At 34.4% G+C, this 22,426-nt stretch overlaps 2 protein-coding genes across 2 annotated transcripts; one reads left to right on the top strand and one right to left on the bottom strand.

Moving 5' to 3' along the window:
• Nucleotides 1-1,835: 1,835 nt before the first annotated feature.
• On the top strand, nt 1,836-7,681 carry LOC145086862 (glutamate dehydrogenase B). The gene is made up of 10 exons (XM_079024701.1): nt 1,836-2,083; nt 2,186-2,287; nt 4,474-4,591; nt 4,666-4,779; nt 4,864-5,085; nt 5,192-5,266; nt 5,664-5,780; nt 5,857-6,107; nt 6,192-6,354; nt 7,181-7,681. The coding sequence occupies exons 3-10, from the start codon at nt 4,484-4,486 to the stop codon at nt 7,364-7,366; spliced, it is 1,236 nt and encodes a 411-aa protein (XP_078880827.1). The 5' UTR covers nt 1,836-2,083; nt 2,186-2,287; nt 4,474-4,483; the 3' UTR covers nt 7,367-7,681.
• A 1,949-nt stretch (nt 7,682-9,630) lies between these two features.
• LOC145086860 (protein SINE1-like) lies at nt 9,631-11,978 on the bottom strand. Its single transcript, XM_079024700.1, has 3 exons — nt 11,709-11,978; nt 10,179-11,395; nt 9,631-10,083 (listed from the first exon to the last, which is right to left on the bottom strand). Exons 2-3 carry the CDS (start codon nt 11,385-11,387, stop codon nt 9,766-9,768), a joined length of 1,527 nt encoding a protein of 508 aa, XP_078880826.1. The 5' UTR covers nt 11,388-11,395; nt 11,709-11,978; the 3' UTR covers nt 9,631-9,765.
• Between the last annotated feature and the right edge of the window lie 10,448 nt (nt 11,979-22,426).

Below are 22,426 nucleotides of genomic sequence, written 5' to 3'. Positions count from 1 at the left end.
CGAGTCACTAGTTGTACTCGGCGAGTTAGGGTCAACATGGACTGTTGACTTGATCTTGGTTGTAGTTGACCAGGATGGACTTTGGGGAAATGACTGGATATTGTATGATACTTTTTAGGCAGTTGAGTGGAGCAGCCCGTGGGGTATATTTGGTCGCAAAGTGTCAGTTCAGCATTCGTGACAGGTGAGTCTTCTCACCATACCTATGGGTCTAAGGCACCAAGGTCGGCCCATTATGTGATTATGATATATGTGTTAGACATTATGTGTTTTGTTATGTGATTGCATGTTTTGTATGAAGACCCCAGGGGAAGTCTGTGGCATCGGATGTAAGACCATGTGGGGTAGCCCATGGTAGTCCTAGGTGAAGACCATGTGGGGTAGCCCATAGCATTGGATGTAAGGCCATGTGGGGGAGCCCATGGCAGTCCTAGGTAAAGACCATGTGGGGTAGCCCATGGCATTTTCAAAGGTTTCATGTATGCATGGCTTACGTGATATGTGTGTAGCTTTTATAGCTAATAGGATATATGATATGTGGTTTGTGTGTGTGGTATGCTCTGGGAAACTCACTAAGCATTTCGCTTACAGGTTGTTGATTGTTTCAGGTACTTCAGAGCCTAAGGGCAAAGACAAGGCGTGATGATGTGGCGTGCACTCTACCTCTCTTTTTGTGTGTTTGCGACTCTCTGATGTTTTCAAAAAGTACAATGAAATTGTAATAATTGTGAATTGGAAAACAAATGGTTTGGAAGTTTATGGATTATGGGATTTGTTTGATTAATTAAAAATGAAAAAAAAAATCTTGGTAAAAATTAGGTCGTTACAACCAAAAGTGTTAACATCACAAACAATTGTGGCCAAAGTTTGAAGGACAAAACTTTACTATTCTTAAAGGGATGAAATTTGCCAAAGCCATAAAGTATTGTGGCATAATTGGAAGGTAAAAAAATAAACACAATTGCAACATCACCCATAATCAAATGACCATTTCTGTCAAAAGGTTAGGAACTTTACTGTTCCTAACTTTCATTTCCTTAATATATGTATATTAATTACTTTAATAACTAACAAACAAACAAAAAACAAACAAATGACACGTATAAGAGGATTATTATTGTTTAGATATTTATAGAATTTAATTAAATCTCTATTCTAATAAATGTATAATTTTAATTTCTTTTTGCCAAGTATCACTCTAATACAACTACCCATTAATATTATGTCATGTGTCATGTAGATATATTAAACAACTCATTTCAAAATTCAAATTTACATTTTCTAATTATATGTTAAATTTGAAGTTATAATAACTTTAAAATTTTGATATATCTTTTAATTAATAATTTATTTAAAAAAATTAATTAATAATTATAAATTTTTATTATGAAAGTTTAATTAAATTTATAATCCGTGATTATCACGGGTTATAAACTAATTAATTATATTGTTTTCATTTGTAATTGGTTATCATTAAATAGAGCTAACTAAGTAACTACTTTAACAACTAACAAAATCAATAAATAAATAAATAACATATAATACAATTGTTATAATTTAAATATTTATATAATTAAATTAAATTAATTACATTATTTTATTTGTATATTGTTTATCATTAAGCAGAGATTATACTTAATAACCTCAACAAGTAATTTTTTTTTTAAATAAAAATAACTCAAATTAATATTTTCTTTAAATACATTATTCAAAGAAAAAATGTTCTATAAATTCTGTTGTCCAACCTTCAAGTTGAAACGAAGAGTAGTTTAGACTTTAGACTTTAGGATGGTCCATGAACTGATGAAAGAGAACATATTCACGTGAAAGATCGATTTGGTGTCAAATTCACCTTGATTGTATCAATTTCGTAACTGCTTTGAGTATCCCTATTTATGTTTTCAATCTTCAACTAATTTAATTTAATCGATTTATTGCGACTCGTCCTTGACGTACTGTTGAATCAGTGGTGGATGATGAGTAGCTTATTCCTGTCGTCATAGTTGGGGCACTCATGTTGCCATCATCAATTTGATAAGCACATATTCTAATTATCTGACATCATTGTTTTCAATTTTGAGAGGTAATTGCTCATGACGAACTTGATTCTAGTTGCTTTATTTATTTCGATTTCCATTTCCATTTTGATTACTTTTAAATGTCATTTCACTGCTATATATACCAGCGAAGTGAGTTGCGGAGTTATCGGAGTGAAGAACAGGTTTTCTTTCTACTGTCGCTCCGACACTATCCTCTGATCTCCGGCATTTCTTCAGTCGACGATCCGGTAAACTTTACTTCAATTATCAGATTAATATGATCGACATTCAAATTTCAATTCCTTGTTTTGCTTTTTATTTTTCCGTTGTTACATTGAATTTGTTGATCGATCATCTGCATGTGAATTGATTTTGTTGAATCTGTAGCTTAATTTAACTTTAGAAACTTGATTGCTACGATAGAGGTAGCGTTAGTCTGTTCCGGTAGGGTTTTCCCGTTTTCGTTTCTCCTCGTTTGCAGTAGTAAATTGGGGGTTTTGACACCATGAATGTTCCTGTGAACGTTCGGGTCGGATTGTGGGTTCAATATTTGGGCTTAAATAAAATATAATTGGGCCAAGTGGGCTTGGATTTCTTTTTCTTAATTGGAGCATTTTTGACCAATTAGTGTTCACCTTTTCATGCATCTACAATTCTACGTCTTAAATCAGATAAAATTCATAATAACTTCTGTGTTATTATTATTATTTATTTATTTTTAAGTCAGAATTGGGAAAAAAAAAAGTTGCAAATTTTTTTATAATTATATTACATTTCTTTAATTTATGTGTTGTATCTCTTAAATAAAATTATCTCTATTTTTTTTGTCCAATTTAAGGAGTGATAATCTTAGATCTAACCATGTGTTCTGATCCGAAAAATCTTCTTAATATCTATAAAGGTGTTAGTCATTAGAGATTCAAATAGTAGTCATATATTTATTTAATTGCATGTCAATTTACAATTTACACTCAATTTTGTAATTTCATTTTCACTTCTCCAAATGAAGTAAACTATTTTTTAAATCTTCCATTTTATGTACTTGATCTTACCCTCACATGACGTGTACAATACAACTTCTAATGCATAGAGTACAAATTTTAATACGTTTAATGAAGCATGTACCTCAATGTTGACTAATTGGGTTTTTAACATCGTCACCACTCACCATGTCACATGTTTATCCGAATGTAAAATGACCATTTTGCCCACGGTGGCTAATATCAGTCGTTGAGAGCGAAGAGGATAGCGATGGCTTTTGTAGTTGTGTGAGTTAGCTGGTTTGACTGGATCCATACGCGGCATGTTGACAATGCTTCTCACATTTCCATCCTAATCAAATTAGTGTTTTAAATTATTATGTGTTGTTATAAATTATAAATAATTTATATTTTTAAAAATATTTATTAAGAAAAACACATGGGTCGACAAAGATGTGCAATTTTGAATGTATTGTGGAAACGTGGATCTTACTTCTTCCAGTTTAACATGTTTTCAACATTTTGTATTTTACATTGTCAGGAAAAATGGAAAATACATTTTTTTTAATATTTGGTTGAAGATATTAATGACATTAACTATCATGTGTCAGTTAATTTTACTTTTATTAAAAGGATACTTTAGGATCCGATGATCATTCGTCAGAAAAATTTATTTATTTATAAGTATTTATATAATTTAAGCTGCCTTTAATAAAAATAAATGTTATTAAAACAAAAAATTTAATTTGAAGAGGATTTTATGGATAGATGTTGACTTCCCCACCCTAGTCATGACCTGTCCGGACAACTATACATTGCACTATTTCAAATATTAATTAATTTTAAACGCCACATCATTTTCGCATTTATTTTTTCGAGTGTTTAATACACTAATTTTTATTTAATATCGATAATCATTTTTTCTCTTTTGCTTAAACAAATGCATAAATTTAACTACATACATTGCACCAAACAATAATCGTTTTTAATTTGGTAACAATTAACATAAACCCCAAATCACAATCTCAATACAAAAATAATGAAGCTTAAATACATACAATCAAGATCAAAATCAAACCTTTTCTTTATAAAGGTCCAATTTATTATAGAGATACACAAATATATTTTTCCAATTTTATTTCAGAAGAAAAAAAGAAAATTTTGTCCACGTGTACATATGATAAAATAAAGCTGGCTATTGCAGATCTTGAAAGAAACACTTTTTTTCTTCGAGTATCCTTCCTCGAAATAGACTCTTCTTCTTTAAACGCCCAATTAACTCATGCATGACAATATAAATTTATATATCTTTTTGTTCCCATTATAAAAAAAGTCCCGATATTTATAGTATATATACAAATCCGTTAGTGCTACCTTTCAATTATTCGAATTAATCCCCATTGTTTTCTCAAACATAATTCAACTTATTTTCTCTAACATTCTTCTTTCATTAGACAAACAAAAATGAACGCTTTAGCAGCAACAAATCGTAACTTCAAGCTCGCAGCTCGTCTGTTAGGTTTAGACTCCAAACTCGAAAAGAGTCTCCTCATTCCATTCAGAGAAATCAAGGTTCAATTTTTTTATTTTTAATTTTTTAATTTCGATTCTTGATTTTTTACTTACGGAATCAAGAATCTTTATAGGTCGAGTGTACAATACCAAAAGACGATGGTAGTTTGGTGTCTTACGTCGGATTCAGGGTTCAACATGACAATGCTCGTGGGCCCATGAAAGGGGGAATCAGATACCACCCAGAGGTGCGTTTTTTTTTAACGATTTAGTAATCGAATTTGTAATTTATGTTTATAGATATGGATTAATTTTGTGAATTTGTTAAAAAGGTTGATCCAGATGAGGTTAACGCTTTAGCGCAACTGATGACGTGGAAGACGGCGGTGGCGAATATTCCGTATGGTGGTGCGAAAGGTGGAATCGGATGTAATCCGGCGGAATTGAGTATTTCGGAGTTGGAAAGATTAACTAGAGTTTTTACTCAAAAGATTCATGATTTGATTGGAATCCACACCGATGTTCCTGCTCCTGATATGGGAACTAATCCCCAGGTTTGTTTTTTTTATTCATTGAAGTTTAAAATTTTATAAATTATACCTTACAAAAATGGTTTATGATTTATTGTATTTTGAACTTTGAAATTTGAAATTTGAACAGACAATGGCTTGGATTTTAGATGAATACTCCAAATTCCATGGATACTCCCCTGCTGTTGTTACTGGAAAACCTATTGTAAGCCCTGTTTCCTTTTTTCCTTGAATTCCAAAACTACCCTTTTTATCAGGAATCTGAGTTACATACATTTTACATTTTACTTTCCATTTTAAATTGATTGAATCATTCTGTGTGAAACTTTCTATTTGGAAACACATGTTTTGTTCGTCGGTTTTGGCAATTCCGACGGAATCGGAATATGAGATCTCATTCCATGGTGGCCAAGTGGACATAATTTAGTTCCATTCTTCCTAAAAGTCCAAAATACCCTCAACATATATATACATTTAAATAAGTTTGAATTATATTCCATTTTCCTCATATTCCAATTCCTTAGATAGATTCCATTCCTTCCAAAATCATTACACGAACCAAATGCTCTCTAATGATTCCATTCCTTCCAAAATCATTACAGGATCTTGGTGGATCATTGGGTAGAGATGCTGCAACTGGAAGAGGAGTACTTTTTGCAACAGAAGCCCTTCTTAATGACCACGGAATGAGTGTTTCCGGTCAACGGTTTGTCATACAGGTATATGTCATATATACATACATAGAACATAGAACTGGAAGCTTACATATATTCTGATTCCATTCCGGTGTTTCAGGGATTCGGAAACGTTGGTTCCTGGGCTGCTCAACTGATTCACGAAGCGGGTGGAAAAGTCGTAGCCGTGAGTGATATAAGTGGAGCAATACATAACAAGAATGGAATCGACATTCCAACCCTAATGAAACATGTCAAGGAACACAAAGGAGTAAAAGGCTTTGGTGGTGCAAATGCAATTGATTCCAATTCCATTCTTGTTGAAGATTGTGACATTCTCATTCCAGCTGCCCTTGGTGGTGTAATCAACAGGTTGTTTTTTTTGTCCCCAAATTTATAACATATATTTAAATGTTGATCAATGAATTAATTTGATTTTAATATTTTATAATAAAGGGAAAATGCGAATGAGATTAAGGCGAAATTCATAATTGAAGCAGCTAATCATCCCACTGATCCTGAAGCCGATGAGATTTTATCAAAGAAAGGCGTTGTTATCCTCCCTGATATATTTGCAAATTCAGGAGGTGTAACTGTTAGTTATTTCGAATGGGTTCAGGTAAATCTTTAAACTAATTTTTACATTTTTGGTCCCTGGTTTTAGCTGATTTTCCGATTTTGGTCCTTAAAAGATGTGCTTTGCAATTTTGGTCGTTATTTTCATGTTACCTAAAAATTTTGATATCTAGGTATCTAACTATCAGCTGTAACCTTTTTTAAATGACCATTTTGCCCTTTGAGAAAACGAATCCCCAAAACTCCATTTCTTCCGAAAACATTCTGAGAACAAATATTTTTGTTTGCTTATTTATATATAAATCTAACAAACCAGCTGGTAATTTTTTAAAATTACCATTTTTTGTCATAGGATCAACTGACAAAACCTTAAAAAAAAAAAAAAAAAAAAAAAAAAAAAAAAACAAGACCAAATTCGTTGTTTTCTCGGTCCAAGGGCAAAATGGTCATTTTGAAAAGTAACATCTGAGTGGTGAAATTTAACGTTCATGGATCACAATATGTAACAGATTTCCATAAAACAAAAACCGAAAAAATCTCAACTCATCGACGAAAAACATAGTGTAAATTACATTTTTGGTCCCTGGGTATGGCTGATTTTGTCACTCGTGGTCCCAGAAAGTATATTTTCTTAGAGTTTTGGTCCGTATACAAGCTTCTTGTAACGTTTTTGGTCCTCGAGTATAGTTAATATTTTTGCAATTTCAGTCGCAAAAGTATAGTCAGTTTTACTTGAAACTTTACAAATAAGGATCAAACTTGTGAGAGAAAACTTTTGGGGACGAAAAATGTAACATACTAAAAAAAATTGAATTCACAAGAATAATAATATAATAAAACGGTGAAAAATGATTGGTTTTATGATACAGAATATTCAAGGGTTTATGTGGGATGAAGCTAAAGTGAACACAGAGTTAAAGAAATATATTGTGCAAGGTTTTAAAGATGTGAAGGAGATGTGTAAAACACACAATTGTGATTTACGTATGGGAGCTTTTACATTGGGAGTCAATCGTGTTGCAAGAGCTACTGTTCTAAGAGGTTGGGAAGCCTAAGAATTCCAACCAATCAAAATAAATATGAAGCTCCACTTTAATAAAACGAATGTGGAAGGTTGATTTAACTTGTTTTATGATGATTTCACATGGGCCTTGAGTCCGGTAGTCTTTTTTTTTTTAAATTAAACTTTGTTTTGTTTCTATGTTTGCTCATTTTGTAATGGTTTTTGGGAAGTTTATGTGGAAGTAGCAACTTGTGAAACTATGTTTATATTTGGAACTTCCAAGAATGTTTTATGCATATGGAATTGGAAGAGTTTTATGAGTACAAATAATTTATATTATGTTTTGAAAACAAAAATCTTTTGTGAACTTTGTTTGGATCAACTTTTTTTTTTGGCGAGTAACACATATGTTATTCATGTTGATGATGATTATGATGTTCTTGATCGTTTTTAACATTAAACTTTGAATGAGACATTTGATGTTTTCCAAAATTAGGAGAAAGGATTTATGTATAACTTTTGTTGGCAAAATACATATCAAAATATATTTATAGAATGATTCGAGATTATAGCACATGAATAAAACAACGGTCTAAGTTAACTTGGTATCTTAGAACCGTTAACGTGGTATCTAAGACCATTTGGAGTTTGAAAGTTGTTTTTCTGTTTGATTCTTAAACTAGGTGTGAGACTCATGTATTACATGAGTTTAATTAAAAAAAATAAATATGAAATTTTAATAATTTGAATAGTTTGAATTTATAAGAAAAATAGGAAAAATTTTGAATTATTAAAATTAATGAGACTTTAATATATTGAATACATTACATATATAAACTATTTCTAATAAATATTTTACATATACATTACCTTACATATTAAATATGGAATTTTAATTTAATAAAATGAAAAATACAATAAAATGACAAGTGGAAAATAGAAAATTTAAAAATTCTAGAAAATGTCATGTGTCCAAATGAATGAGAAGAGGACATGTGGCAAAAAAAACTTTCATTTATCATAGTAGATTAAAGCTAAGATGTCAAGCCAGCTTGGACCATCTTAGCAAGCCAGCTTATACTATTGGTCTTTCACTTGTTATAATCTCTCAGCATCCTCTAAAAGATATTTTGATATGTATGTATGTTGCCAATAAGAATCCAAGATGTGGATTATTTTGCATTTTGCAAACAAGAATGTTGGGATTAACCTCATTTTATATGTGTCGCATCTATTTTCTTACTTTTAAAGGACATTTAAACATTTATTTTCAAAATTATAGTAAAATACCTCCTTCTATTCAATATATCTACGGGGTAAAGAATGTTCGAAATAAGTAACAAAAACTTTAGTTTTGTAACTTTATTAAAAATGGAGAAGAATCCATATCTTTTTTTTCGAATAAAGTATATAAATTTTATGAGAATGTAAGAAATATGATAACCCTTTCTTTCCATTCCATGTTTTGACAAAACCAAGACGTATTCGTAGGGATAATACTATGTTATTCACAATACTTATACTGATTCTATTTACTTTGTTCGATGGATTCTTAGGAATTTCATTCAATCAAGATGTTGATATATTATCCAAATGGTTAACCCCCGTCTATAAATCTTTTACATAAAAATAGATTTTATATGCATTTTGTAAGCAAAAACCGGACATGTGAATTATCATACATTTTGTCAATAAGAATTGTACATGACATCCTTTCTTTGGTTTGAAAAAAATAACAGTTGCTTTCTTCAAATTTTAATGGTGAAAAGTGAAAACTATCAAGAACATTGTAACCAGCAGCAACATTAAAATAATAATAATAATATAATAAACACCAAAGGAATAATGAATTAAAATAAAATGTTGGTTTTTTTTTTTTTGCAAGGTTACTTGTAAGCAGAAAACGTGCTAAAATAATCAAATCGACAAAATGGAAAAATGAAATGCTTTTAAAAAAAAATTGGCCTTTCATTTGTAAAAAAAAAAGAACTAATATATTGTGTTTCTTGTAATTAACCATATGAAAATTTTGGATTTCCTTTACATATAACTGCATATTGGAGCTTTATCTGGTTTCCCCCTGCTTAATGAACTTGATTGTAATTGTATACATTTTTTTCAGTTATTACTAATTGTTATAAACAACCGAGTTATCCTATCATTTCTATGAAACATCCAACTTAGATTTTTTATACTTCTTTAGGCATCATTCTTATGAAAATCTTTGACAAGCATTATGACTTATAAAAATACATAAATCTGATGAAAACATAATTAACAATGTGATAAAAGACATTTATTCATACATAAGAAAACTTAAAGTCAAACTACATAATTCTTTTAAAAAACATACTAATTCTAATAAAGAGAGTACATATAACCTACCAAATACAAATTCTCAAATCCATGAGTCTCTCAAACATACATCAACAAAAGTACAACCTAACAAAATCATGTAGGAACAAGATTAAAATCCTCCTGTAGATCTCCAACTAACAAGAAACAAACAATCATTGCAAACAAAGCAACAAAACCAAACACAAATCTATAACCAAATAACCAAACTGTTGCTTTAGTTTCAAGAACTAGTTCATCTCCATGTGTAATGACTTGAGTTGAACACATTGATTCTGAAGTAAGATTATCATGTTCATCATCTTCATGAGTGACACAATCACTAAGATCACTCACAACAACATTTTCATCAACATGCTTTCTTGTAGTTGTGTACATCTTAACATTCTCAATATCCATATAAGATCGAGCTCTCTGTAACAAGATTTTAAAAAGCATATAAGATAAAGATAAACCGATTAATCAAGATTCAAAAGAAAACAAGATCAAATATTCAAATTATCAAATACCTGAGGACTAGGAGTAACACTTCTTGAACTTTTCTGAAAGAATCCTGAAAACCCATCTTCATAATCTCCTTCATCTTCACAAAACCCGTTTGCATTAACACTTCTGTTACTTGAAAACAACCCATCTTTCAAAGAAACATCCACCACACCATTGTCATGCCTCCAAAGCTTTCTACTCACACTTTTTGAAGAGTCAACGACTGAGACTGGTGAGTCAACCATCGAAGTATACCCACCGAATGAACCCATGGTTTGTGATTCGGGTGATAAAGTGAAATCAGATTCACCCTTTTTACCATTTTGCTTAAATTTCGAACCTTTTTCAATCAAGATTCTCTTTGCTGTTTCCATTGCTTCAAAGGCAGCACCTTTAACATACGCCATTTGATCACCTTCGCCTTCACACTTCTCCATTTCTTCAATTACAAAGTTAAGTTCAGACATTATACACTTGTAATCCAAACACTTCATAAGAAAATTAATCATTTGAATTGCAACCAATCGTTTCTGAGAGTTCCCCTCTGAAGCGCCCGTATTCAATATCGTAACACCCGACCAAATCAACAATCGCGCATAAGCTTCAACGACTAAACTGTTATGTTTAGCGAGAGACATAACTAACCCCATATGTGAATTACTCTGCATAGGTTTTTCCAAAGCCCCAACAACTCTTTGACATACTTCATTCACCATTTCACTTGAAGCAAATCGCCAGTTATCAGAGTCAACAAGAGCTTTTAAACAGAGAGCAGCGCCAGAAGATAAACTTTCTTGATTAGCTAAAAGGGAATCGGAAAGGGGTTTACAAAGGGAATGAATGATTCGTCTTTTTTTGTCGTCTGGAGTGGTGGGGTCGATTCCGTATCTAGCAATGGCGGGGACTACCTTTGAGCAAGCTTGGTGAAGAGCGAAAGATGTTACAGTGGATTTTAAGGTCTTGATAATGGTGGACATGATGTTGTCGATTTGGGGGACAATCTTTGTGCCATGAACACGAGCAAGAGCTTCGTAAAGTGAGATTGTGTATTCACCTGAAGTTGTTCCGGTGTCATTGGTTTCGGAAACTTGAGCAAGAAAGATTGGAATCGCCTTTGAATCCAAATCTTTGACGTAAGATTTCAATGCTTTCATGGCTGATTTCCTGCTATCGGCGTCTTTATCCAGATTTTCAAGTTCTCGCTTAACCACAGGACTCAGATTTCTTCCCATTCAGTTCACTGTAAACGAAAACCAGACAACAACATCAAAAAAATGCAATCAGATACAACACAATCTTCGAATTAAGTGAATTATTAACTCTAGTATCAATTAACGCAAATAAGAAGATAATTATAGCAATGAAGACCCAGAAGTTCATTTCTCTTTGTGGGTAAACGAAATTGGAATTACAAATTTACAATCAAACAAAAACCCAAGAATTCTCTTACACGCCGGTGTAAAAATCGAAAGAACATTCGGATTTTCATTCAATCGAGTAAACACATAACAAGAACACAAAATTATCAACATTGGTATAGTATCGAGTAGTACCTGTCTGAGATGAAAAGGCTCTTGATGCTAACTTCGACTTAATCGCTCATAAAAACACAAAACAATTAAGAAATGAAGAAAATGGGTTTCTGGTTTTTGACATGAATATTAAAGAATTTGTAATACGGATCGACTGTGTGTATGTAATTTGATGAAAGAAGGGTCTGGATTTTCTTGATTGGATAAATTGGGCACCGTGGATTCCGTGAAACTGTAAGAGCTTAGCTGTCCGTCCAATTGACCCGAGTATTTTTCTTTCCCCCCATCGTATATAGGGATAGGGATTCTAAAGTAATTCAAATGTTTCCTTTTTCCCTCGTCTACTTTTGTTGCTTTGACTATTATACCCTCTCATGTTTAATTTATATGTCTATTAGACAAAATAATATTTATGAGTATTTATTTGGGAGATTATAGGTTTGGTTGATAATGGGTTTTCTAGAACTTTAAAAAAAATGTTTGTTTGAAATACAAGATTAAAATATTTATTTTAAAACAAATACATTATAATTTAAAAGTTACTTCAAAATAAAATGGTTGAAACTAATGAAATGATGGTGGTTTGTTGATATCTAGGTCATAACAAGGAATTCATGATCAAAACTTGTGTCCAGCTTAAATGATGCGACAAAACATGGGTTATGTTTTTTTGTTATTGAGTCAAATTGTTAATAAAGGTGTATTTGGTATGGATCTTTTAAGAGCTTCTATCTTTTAGCGTTTGACAAAACGTTTTATTGTGAACAAAAAATCTCATTTGGTGACAAGTTTCTAGTGTTTAGTTTAAACAAAATACTCCAAATCTAAAAATTATCTTACGTAACATTTAACAAAACACTATCAATTTGTTTCGCCTAATACGTCCAATATCATTTATACAAGTATATCATTAACTTTAATACCAAAGATCAAACATAATTCAATAAATACTGGTAAATATTTTACATTTGTTTATGAGCAATTTCTGATATTAAGAAAACAATCTATAAATTTATCATTGTTAATACCAATTAACATATCTTTCTCAATATATGACATTAAACACTCATTTATAAATCGATGTGCAAATAATTTTTTATCAAATTGATTGTTAAAAATTAAGCACCCATCTTATTCATATATTAAATTGACCAAACTATAAACAACAATACAATATAAAAACTAAAAAAATTATCAAATCATGACAAAAATCTAAAACACAATAGATGAAAATTTAATCGTCTAATTTATGATCTATGTTTTTACTTTATATTGACAAAATTATAAACAACAATACAATATATAAAACAATATAAAAAACTAAAAAAGTTATCAAATAAGACAAAAATCATAAACCACAATAGATGAAAATTTAATCATCTAGTTTATCATCTCTATCTAATTTATGATCTCTATTTTTACTTTATAGTTTATGTCATGCTATTAATCTCAAGAACATGTTAACAATAAATTGTTTTCTAGACATTAGGATAGGTTTTGACTTATAACTCGCTTCCTATTTAATTTAAGCTGGTAGTATTCCGCCCCCTCCCCCTCTTCCTATTAATATCCACCCCTATGGCTGATGTGATTATTATTATTATTATTATTATTATTATTATTATTATTATTATTATTATTAATGGTGAAAAAGGGCATTCTTGTAATTCACTTTAAATTCTCATGAGACCAGCGAATTTATTTAAATCTTCCCGCTCTTTTTACACATCTTTTTCCTTTTTTGTTTTTTGATGGTCCATAACAGAATATACCAAAAATATGGACAAAAACGGTAAATTACAAAATAGTCCCTACAGAATTATTAATATCATAAGGGCCCACCTAATTAATTCTAATGTAAATTTGCTCAAACAAATATATTTCATATGCATGCATCCCATCTCTCAACGAACCAGGAATGTAATACTTGTGGATATTGTCCCTTTCGGTTTCAATACAGTTGGTCCTTCAATTCTATAATTTAATTCCAAATATCAATTATTAAATAATTTCTTGGAGTATCATCAACAGTTCAAATACAAATTTTATGCTATTTCGTTGTTTCTTATATGGATCAACAAATATATTTAAATTCAAATTTTAAAATAACAATCAAAATTACTTGAAATTTGGATATCCAAACTTATAAATTTGAATAATGATTTTCCAGAATATTTTAGTATTCGGATGAATGGATGATCATAAATCATAAATTCAAATTATATGTATGTTTAATTTGTTTTATTTCTGAAATTCATTTAAAATTATCTTTTATTTTGTAATTATTGGTATGCTCGTATTAAAATGTATATTAGGTTGTGTTTCTATAGCGATAATTAGTTTATTTTTCAAGTTGTATATTTGACAAACAAAAAATAGTTTATAAGCTAGTTTTTTAAAAAATTTCTGAAGATACTATTAATTAATTACAAAAACATATTCTTCTAAGTACATTTTTATGTTATTTTATAACTTATCAACTAGTTTTACCAAACGTTATTTTTGCTAGCTATTTTTAACAAATACTTAGTTTTTCAGCTAACAGGAAGAGTTTACTAAGGCGTAAGTTGGGTCTAATGACATACCTAAAACTTCAAATTCTTCATATTTTATATAGGAAACTTTTAGAACCTACTTTGAAAAAAGTTTAAAGCCTACATTTGAAGGCGTCCTACATCAACACAACAATGATATAGCTACTTGGAAACATTTTCATATAAACAAGTGACTTTGTGTATTTAGTTATGAGATGTTAAACAAAAAATAATGTACCATTAATTCATAATATGTTTATAAACCTTGAGTCAGTTGGGTTTGCTAGCAATATCGACCCTAAATTTGAGTTCAAAAACTTATTTCTAAAAGGGGAGATTCGTTTATTCAAGACACAATATTGAAGAGTTGCATATTATCTCAAAGTTTTATATTTAAGTATTGAGGGCAACAGGTTCGAATTGAGGTCAAGGGTGATGCTCGCATAAGGGATTTTGTTTCGGCGGTTAGTTATCTCATATGAAGACTAGGAGCATCGGTGGCGGGTCAGAATAACAATCATCTTCTTAGTCATTACCGAAACGATGGTAACGACAGAAACAAATGAAACAAACTCGACTACTAATGCCTTAATAACCTTGTGACTTTCCCTGATCCAAGTGTGAGTCCTGTGCTTCGGGTAGTATAGACCTTTACTATCTTTCGCACCTACTCATACTCGTCCCAAGTATTGTCTCACAGTACTCCAAGTCATCATACAAGAATTTCACATACTCATTTAACACATCGGATAACATAACAAAGGTTTATATTATTTCTTGAAACGATTATATAGATATTTAAGTTCATCCTATATTATGCCTTCTTGTATTAGGCTATACTACATGATACTATCTACATGGCTACTTCATATCTCGATATATAAATCCTTACTCCTGATTCCTTGCGTCGTCACCTACTTCACCAAGGACATTTGGATGCTCTCGCCTATGGCTTTGGTGGCGCATTCGGTCTTGCTGCTTCATTTTTCTTCAGGTGGTCCCTAGAAATATGTCCTTCTTTGGTAACGCTTTATCCAAGTAATGTTTTTTTTTCAGGTTTTAGGGTTTTGGACCGGAACTCAAAGAGTTGGGGAGCTCCAAGTCGTCGTGTAGAAATTTTTCTGGACGCGGGTTAAGGATCCTACTCGACGAGTTAGGAGCCTCAACTCAACGAGTAGGCGTTGGAAAGGAAAACCCTAATTTTCCGGGTTTTGCACCCTATATAAAGAACATATGGTTCATTTGTGGCCTCCATCATCGTCTTTACAATCCAGAAGCAAACCCTAATCGAGATAACCCTCTATATTGAATGTGTGTAAGGCCAAAGAGTGTGTGTTTGATACATCTCTTGAAGAACACAAGGATTTAAGAGCTTGGAACGAGAATGAGCTTAAAGATCTAGCATCTACTCAGTTGTAACAACTATTTGAAGGTAAGAAGCTATTACCTTGATCTTTCTTTGGTTAGATCTCTCCATTCAAGAGATTGGGCCATTTTAGCCCATTTGGACCTATTTCTGGAAGTTGGATAAGAGTTTAAGTTGTAACTTCAGATCTAGACTCCTCTATACCCCCATAGTGATAAAGTCATTGACTTTATCAAGCTTTGGCCTTTCTCCATGCCCTAAACCTCTTCATAAGCTTAGTTTTGAGTGTTTTAGCCTCTTGAGGCCTTGCATGCACGTAAATTTGGCAACTTTATGTGGTAACTGTTGGGCTTTGAGCATTCTAACACTCCTAAGTGTATATGCAACCCTAAATACCTTGTACCTATGTTTTCTCTATTATACATGCAATTATGAACATCCAAGGTATTATCCTAATCTAGCATACAAAATAATGAATATAACAAGATAGAATACATACCTCTTTGATGTAGAATGTCTTCATGAAGCTTGAGTGTCTAGTGCCTCAAGTGTTACACCTCAAATGGTTCACACAACACCAAATACACTTGGAATAACTTGAGAGAAACTTGAACACTCCTAAAATCGGCTAGCCCTTTCTTCTTATTCATAGTAGCCGATTTTTCCCAAAGAATATGATCTTATATAGTTGTTACAATTAGGGTAAACCCTAATTGTCATGGCCTTCCATTTCGTTGGATCCATGGGTTCAAATACACCATGGAGCATCCATGGACCATCCTATGGGTTTTTATCCCAACTTGATTATCCATGGAGCATTAGCCCACTATACAAGTATGGATGATTTACACAATCAACCCATATATTTAATTAGTCTTCTTTTGATCACTTAATTAATTTTAGATTAATTCTTGATCAGTACTAATTAAATAATCCTATTAATATATTAGAACTTATAATATATTAATCAACCTTAAGTGTTATTTCTCTCATTATAGTCTATCCAAGTGCATGATGCCATGCAACCCAAATGGACCATGTTGGGTCGGGTCAAGTCTTACCAATTATAGTTATGGACTTATACATTAATCCAACAATCTCCCACTTGGATAAGTCTAAAAATATTATTGCAAGTATGACTTCAAGAACCGACTGGCAATCGTAGCTCTCAAAAGCTTTCGTCGAACTCTGACCTTGCCAATGAACTCTGACCTTTGTCAATGACTTGTCCATTAGATAAAGGATCATATATTCCTCCATTCTAGATATCATATGGACCGAGACATGGATTATAATCATTCTCTATGTCCATTTGTTGTTTCCCGATTTCCGATTTATGACGAATGACTAATTGAACAAATCAAATAAGTCCTGGCCCGGCTGAGCACTTCCATTTGTCATCATCAAATCATCGAGGGGGCCACATATATCACTTTTATCCCGAAGGTAAAAGGAATGGATAAACTTCGACTCATATGGCTTATTCTACTACGTGTTGAATCATACACAAAGGCACGTTTTATAACATCGAGTTACCAATGCGTTTTCGTGTAATCAATGTATAACCAACTCATAGTAACAACTCATATCTCTAGGTTTGAAGAATATAAGATATTATAGTCTCGTGATCACTCGTGATAAAATCCATGAAGTGATTCCAATGAGCGCGGGTTGAATCCAATACTCAGAACTTATGAGTACTCATGAGTGTTGTAGCCCTTTGTCCAACATCTTAGACCTCTACAAGCCAACCCATGACAGTCTTAATTCATATCTACTTCTAACATATGACCGACTGTGGATGGTTTGAATAACTTAGTCAATCAGGAAGAACGATCTAGTTATTCTGGAAGTCAAAACATGCAAAGTGAAACACAATAATAATCGAATCCAATATGGTCTCAGAACTTATGAATATAAATAAAACACCTTTTATTTATCACCATATGATTACACATTATTCATTGTATACTGTTTCAGCTATCAACTTTATTCTTGAATTTAAAACAATAGTTGTCACATGCTCCAAGCATGTACTCTATGTTTTCTAAACACTAGTCATGCCATACACCAAGTATGCATACTATGTTTGTCTATGATCTTTATTTTGTGAATTAGATCAATTGAACACAACTCCAATGATCCTCTTTTCACAGTCCCAAATCCTTACCGCAAATGCAAGAATTCCAAATTCATGCCATTTACTGAAATATGTTAGATTCTAAACTTATATGCGTTGATCCTCTTGTAATGATTATGCACAAAGTCGGAAAGACTTGACAATAATCATTACAGAGCATTCCAAAGGAGATCAGCTCCTTGGAAATATCCTTCTTGCATTAAGTTTCCTAATCTTACACAGATTGAATAATTTCTAACTTTGAAACATTTCCATATTCCATTTTGACTATCACTTATGAACAAGAGTTGCCTCCTTACAGATTATGTCAATATGTTCCTACCAAAATTATCACTATACCTCCAACTGTCCTTGATCAACCAATCTTTGGTAAGCCTTAGATTGTCCTCAACAATTGTTTAATCCTTTTTAGTCATATCCAATTCTAGACCTTTTCCCTTCTTAATGCCCCAGGCATTTGGAAAATTTTAGAAAGGATGAATATAGCACATGTAATCGATCCTATATCTGAAGCATATGGGACACGATTCATGATGTCTCACATAAAGACTAAACCAGTCTTTTGCTATAACATTTCCATTTCTATTTGCCAAGTTCTCATAATTCAGATTATGAAAAGGGATACCGTAGTCATAACCGAATTATGGAGATACTCACTAAGCTTCGGGCTTACATTTTTGGATTTTGTTTCAGGTACTTCGGATGATCGCATGAAGGCGAAGGCATGATCGTGCACCTCCTTGCATTTTTATGATTTGATTTTTGGATACTCTGATATGAAACTATTTTGAAAACATTTTGTAATAAATGATGGTTTTTGAATGCTTGAAAAAGTTTTAAATTTTCATGAATTTTATGGATGTTAAAAGAGGAGGAGCAGTGACGACGCCTGCTCCCGCCACGATGAGGATCACTGATGGCCGCCCTTCCAAGGCGAAAACTCCGGCAGTGAAGAGCCGCACATTTCAGTTGACTACCGAGGAGGCGCGGGCAGTTCCAGATGTCGTGTCTGGGACGTTTTTGGTCAATAGTATGTCAATCCATGTTCTTTTTGATTTGGAGGCTACCCAATCATTTGTGTCTCTTGCACTCAGCAAGAAGTTTAAGGGTGCTCCGGGGACGTTGGATTCCTCGCTGGAGGTTTAGATTGCGGATTACCGCATCGTGAGTACGGAAACGGTAGATCAGGATTGTATCCTAAATGTGTTTGGGGATAGGTTCTGTGTTGATATGGTTTTGAAACCATTGTGAGGACTGAAGGTGATCGTCGAAATGGACTGGTTGGGGGCCAATGGGGCCACGATAGACTGCGAGCGTCAACTGGTGAGAGTTTAAACACCAGGTGGTGGAGAACTGATTATTCCTGGGGAGAGGGCCTCGTAGGGGGCAACCCTCTGTTCAGCTGCGAGGGCTAGGAGACTTCCCCATCAGGGATGTGCAGAATTTTTGGCGTATATCTCGAATACGAGGGTCGAGAACCCAATAGATTTGAGAAGTGTACTGGTTGTACAGGATTATCCGGATGTCTTTCCCAAGGAGTTTCCTAGGGTGCCTCTGGATAGGCAAGTGGAGTTTCACATTGATTTGGTGCTGAGTGCCACTCCGATAGCTAAGGCACCATTGTAACGACAATAAAATTCGAGCCAAATTAAAACATTTTAATTCATTCAAAAACCATTAAGTTCATACATTTGTTTCAAAATAGTTTAAACATCATAGTATTCCCCAGAACCATATCACATAAATCGTAAAACATGAGGAACGCTATGATCACGCCTTCGCCTTGCCACGATCTCCTGAAGTACCTGAAATAAAACACTGAACTGTAAGCCCGAAAGTTTAGTGAGTTACCCCCAAAATACCATCCACATATAACCATACTCATATCATATCACAATACAGAACAACCATGCACATCGGGTCTACTGTGTGATTTGTCCGCCAGCACCGGGCCTTCAGTCCCCCTAGTCCACCCTCCGAGTCTAGCCATGTACATCGAGTCTACAGTGTGATTGGTCCGCCCGCACCGTGCCTTCAGTCCACCAGGTCCACCCTTCGAGTCTAGCCATGTACATCGAGTCTATAGTGTGATTGGTCCGCCCGTATCGGGCCTTCAATCCACCTGGTCCACTCTCTGAGTCTACAGTATGACTAGTCCGCCCACATCGGGCCTTCAGTCGGCCTGGTCCACTCTCCGAGCCTTGGCACGTCTGGTCTGCCCGCATAGGGCCTTCTGCCTATCCGGACCGCTCGCTGGGCCTTCGGGATATCCGATCCGCCTTGGGTATATTGGCCTACAGCATAAAGCAGGACCCGCCTCAACCCAACCCCAGTCAAACAATCACGTGCACATAAAACAATTAATCACATAACAATTCCTTAACCAGATAGACAGTCTGACATATCACATGGCATATCAACATCCTAACCAGGATTCCGACCTAACCGGTCACTAGCATAACATTACCCTATATACCGGGGTACTGACCTTAACCAGGTCACTAACATAATACAATCCTAAATACCAGAATGTAGATCTAGCAAATCAATAACATAGCAAACAATACCCGAATTTCCATCCGATAAAGGGCCGACCTTGGTGCCGTAGACCCTGTTGATAAAGTGAGGTTAACTCACCTGCAATTGCCGACTGAAAAGATAAGACCAAGCTGCTCCGACGACCGACACGATCATCGCCACTGAACACTACCAAAGAACCAATTCCATAAATACCAATATTACCAAAGTACCCTTGGAAGTCAAACTGGCCAACTCTTGGTCAAAGTCAAAGTCCTCAGTCAAAGTCAACCTTCCTGGTTGACTCTACTCGCCGAGTCACCCTGTCGACTCGCCGAGTTCCCATACCCAGAAAACTCTCATAACACAACTTAACTCGCTGAGTCGCCCCAAGACTCACCGAGTCCAACGATCTCTGAGTCCCATCCTGTCCGACTCACTGAGTTGCCAAACGACTCACTTAATCCAAGGCTTTAACCAAAAGAGGTTGGGGTTCTGCGGCCTGACTCGCCGAGTCCAAGAAAAGACTAGCTGAGTCCAAGGCAATCTTCAACAGACTCGCCGAGTTGTTCTTCCACTCGTCGAGTCTATGCACATGTTTATACAACTCGTCGAGTACACCCATGTGACTCGCTGAGTCTCTCCAGTTCTCACTCCAATTAGAGGCTTTTCGAGCCATGCAGGGTCTCCAATCCATAGATCCACCCTTCTACAATCTAACCCTCACATAAAGTTGCAAACTTTACGTGAAACCAAGGAGATATAGGCCCAAAACACACTAGGGCTTGGGTTTTAGACAAAAGGGCTTCACCAACAACTCAATGACTGAAAATTTATGACATTATAGGCCATCATAAGTCTAGATCTGGAGTAGCAACCTCAGATCTAAACTCCAAACCCGAAATAGATATCAAACAAACTAATGAACTCCACATCAACCACCAAGGATGAACCAAAAAGGAAAATAGCTTAAGATTATGGCTTCTTACCTCTGAAATGTGCCCAAACAGATGTAGATCCCATATCCACACAATCCCCTTGATGCTAGCCTCTAATTCCTCAAGCTCCTTACACCAAATTCCTCTTCCAAGCTCCAATTCCTTAACAATGAAGTCTCACACGAAATTAGAGTTCTTCTGGAACTCTCAGGGGGATTAGGAGGTTGGGAAAAGGACATAAAGTCCTTCAAAATAGGGTGCAACCTTCAGGATTAGGGTTTTCTCATTCCAGCACCAACTTGTCGAGTACAACTTCCGACTCGGCGAGTTGGCCACTTAACCCGCGATCACTCCCACTCCGACTCGACGAGTAGCTTCCTTAATTTACACTTAGCACCCTTCAACTACTTGTTTGCGAATGTGGGATGTTACTATTCTCCCCCACTTAAATTAGGCTTCATCCTCGAAGCCTGCGGCAACACAAACTTCCGGATGATATTCTCACAATGCATGCACTGATCTCAAACCGACCAAAATTCCTTCAGACACTACTATCGAATCCTTGTAAAATCCATCTCTTCCCTTGCAGGGTCCTGATAACTGCTTCAAGCCGGTTACCAGCTTCTTTTCTCTTATGAAAACACTCATCAACTAAGTGCCACCTGATGACATTACCATACTTCCGTCTTACGCATTCATTCGCCACCTGCGAAAACTGGATGCCATTATAAACCACCGGGTCCTGACCCAGTATGAACCTGCTATGCTTTGCCCAACTGGCGCTACTTCTATTAACTTGCACCGATGGAAACTCAACTCGTTTCCTCCTTGAGTCAAATCCCTTACCACGCTGACATGATAGAACATCTCACATCTTCCGAGTAACTCTCATGGACACCTAGCTATAACGTATATACACACCGTACCTGGTCCAATCAGCCTCGGGCTGGAAGACCAGGCACGCCTACGATGATCCGACCATCCTTAAGATGGAACACCACTACATACATAACTCATGACCTCAACCATAATTTGGAACCCAAGGATCTACCCTTGCATCACTTCCGAGCTCCTCTAACTCAACATCCGTGCTAACCATTCCACAACCTCAACGGGCATCCAAACCGTATGTGCTTTCATACATCTGGTACAATCATAGTGCTTACTATCAATAACTGAAGTACTTTCGATCATCCATTTACACTACTGCTTTCCTTTCAGATAACCCACACTCCTTCCCAGAG

This window comes from Lactuca serriola, chromosome 2 (assembly GCF_051521515.1).
Source record: "Lactuca serriola cultivar US96UC23 chromosome 2, Lser_US96UC23_V15, whole genome shotgun sequence".
NCBI classification, from domain to species: Eukaryota; Viridiplantae; Streptophyta; class Magnoliopsida; order Asterales; family Asteraceae; genus Lactuca; species Lactuca serriola.
The sequence above is the reverse complement of the archived record's forward strand: the minus strand, read 5'-3'. Positions and strand labels throughout refer to the sequence as shown.

Bases quoted from the DNA above. Each gene is read 5' to 3' on its own strand.
- LOC145086862 (XM_079024701.1), top strand. From the start codon at position 4,484: ATGAACGCTTTAGCAGCAACAAATCGTAACTTCAAGCTCGCAGCTCGT. The intron at 4,592-4,665 runs GTTCAATTTTTT...GAATCTTTATAG, and splicing joins TTCCATTCAGAGAAATCAAG to GTCGAGTGTACAATACCAAA. The intron at 5,086-5,191 runs GTTTGTTTTTTT...AAATTTGAACAG, and splicing joins ATATGGGAACTAATCCCCAG to ACAATGGCTTGGATTTTAGA.
- LOC145086860 (XM_079024700.1), bottom strand. From the start codon at position 11,387: ATGGGAAGAAATCTGAGTCCTGTGGTTAAGCGAGAACTTGAAAATCTG. The intron at 10,084-10,178 runs GTATTTGATAAT...ATCTTGTTACAG, and splicing joins GTGTTACTCCTAGTCCTCAG to AGAGCTCGATCTTATATGGA.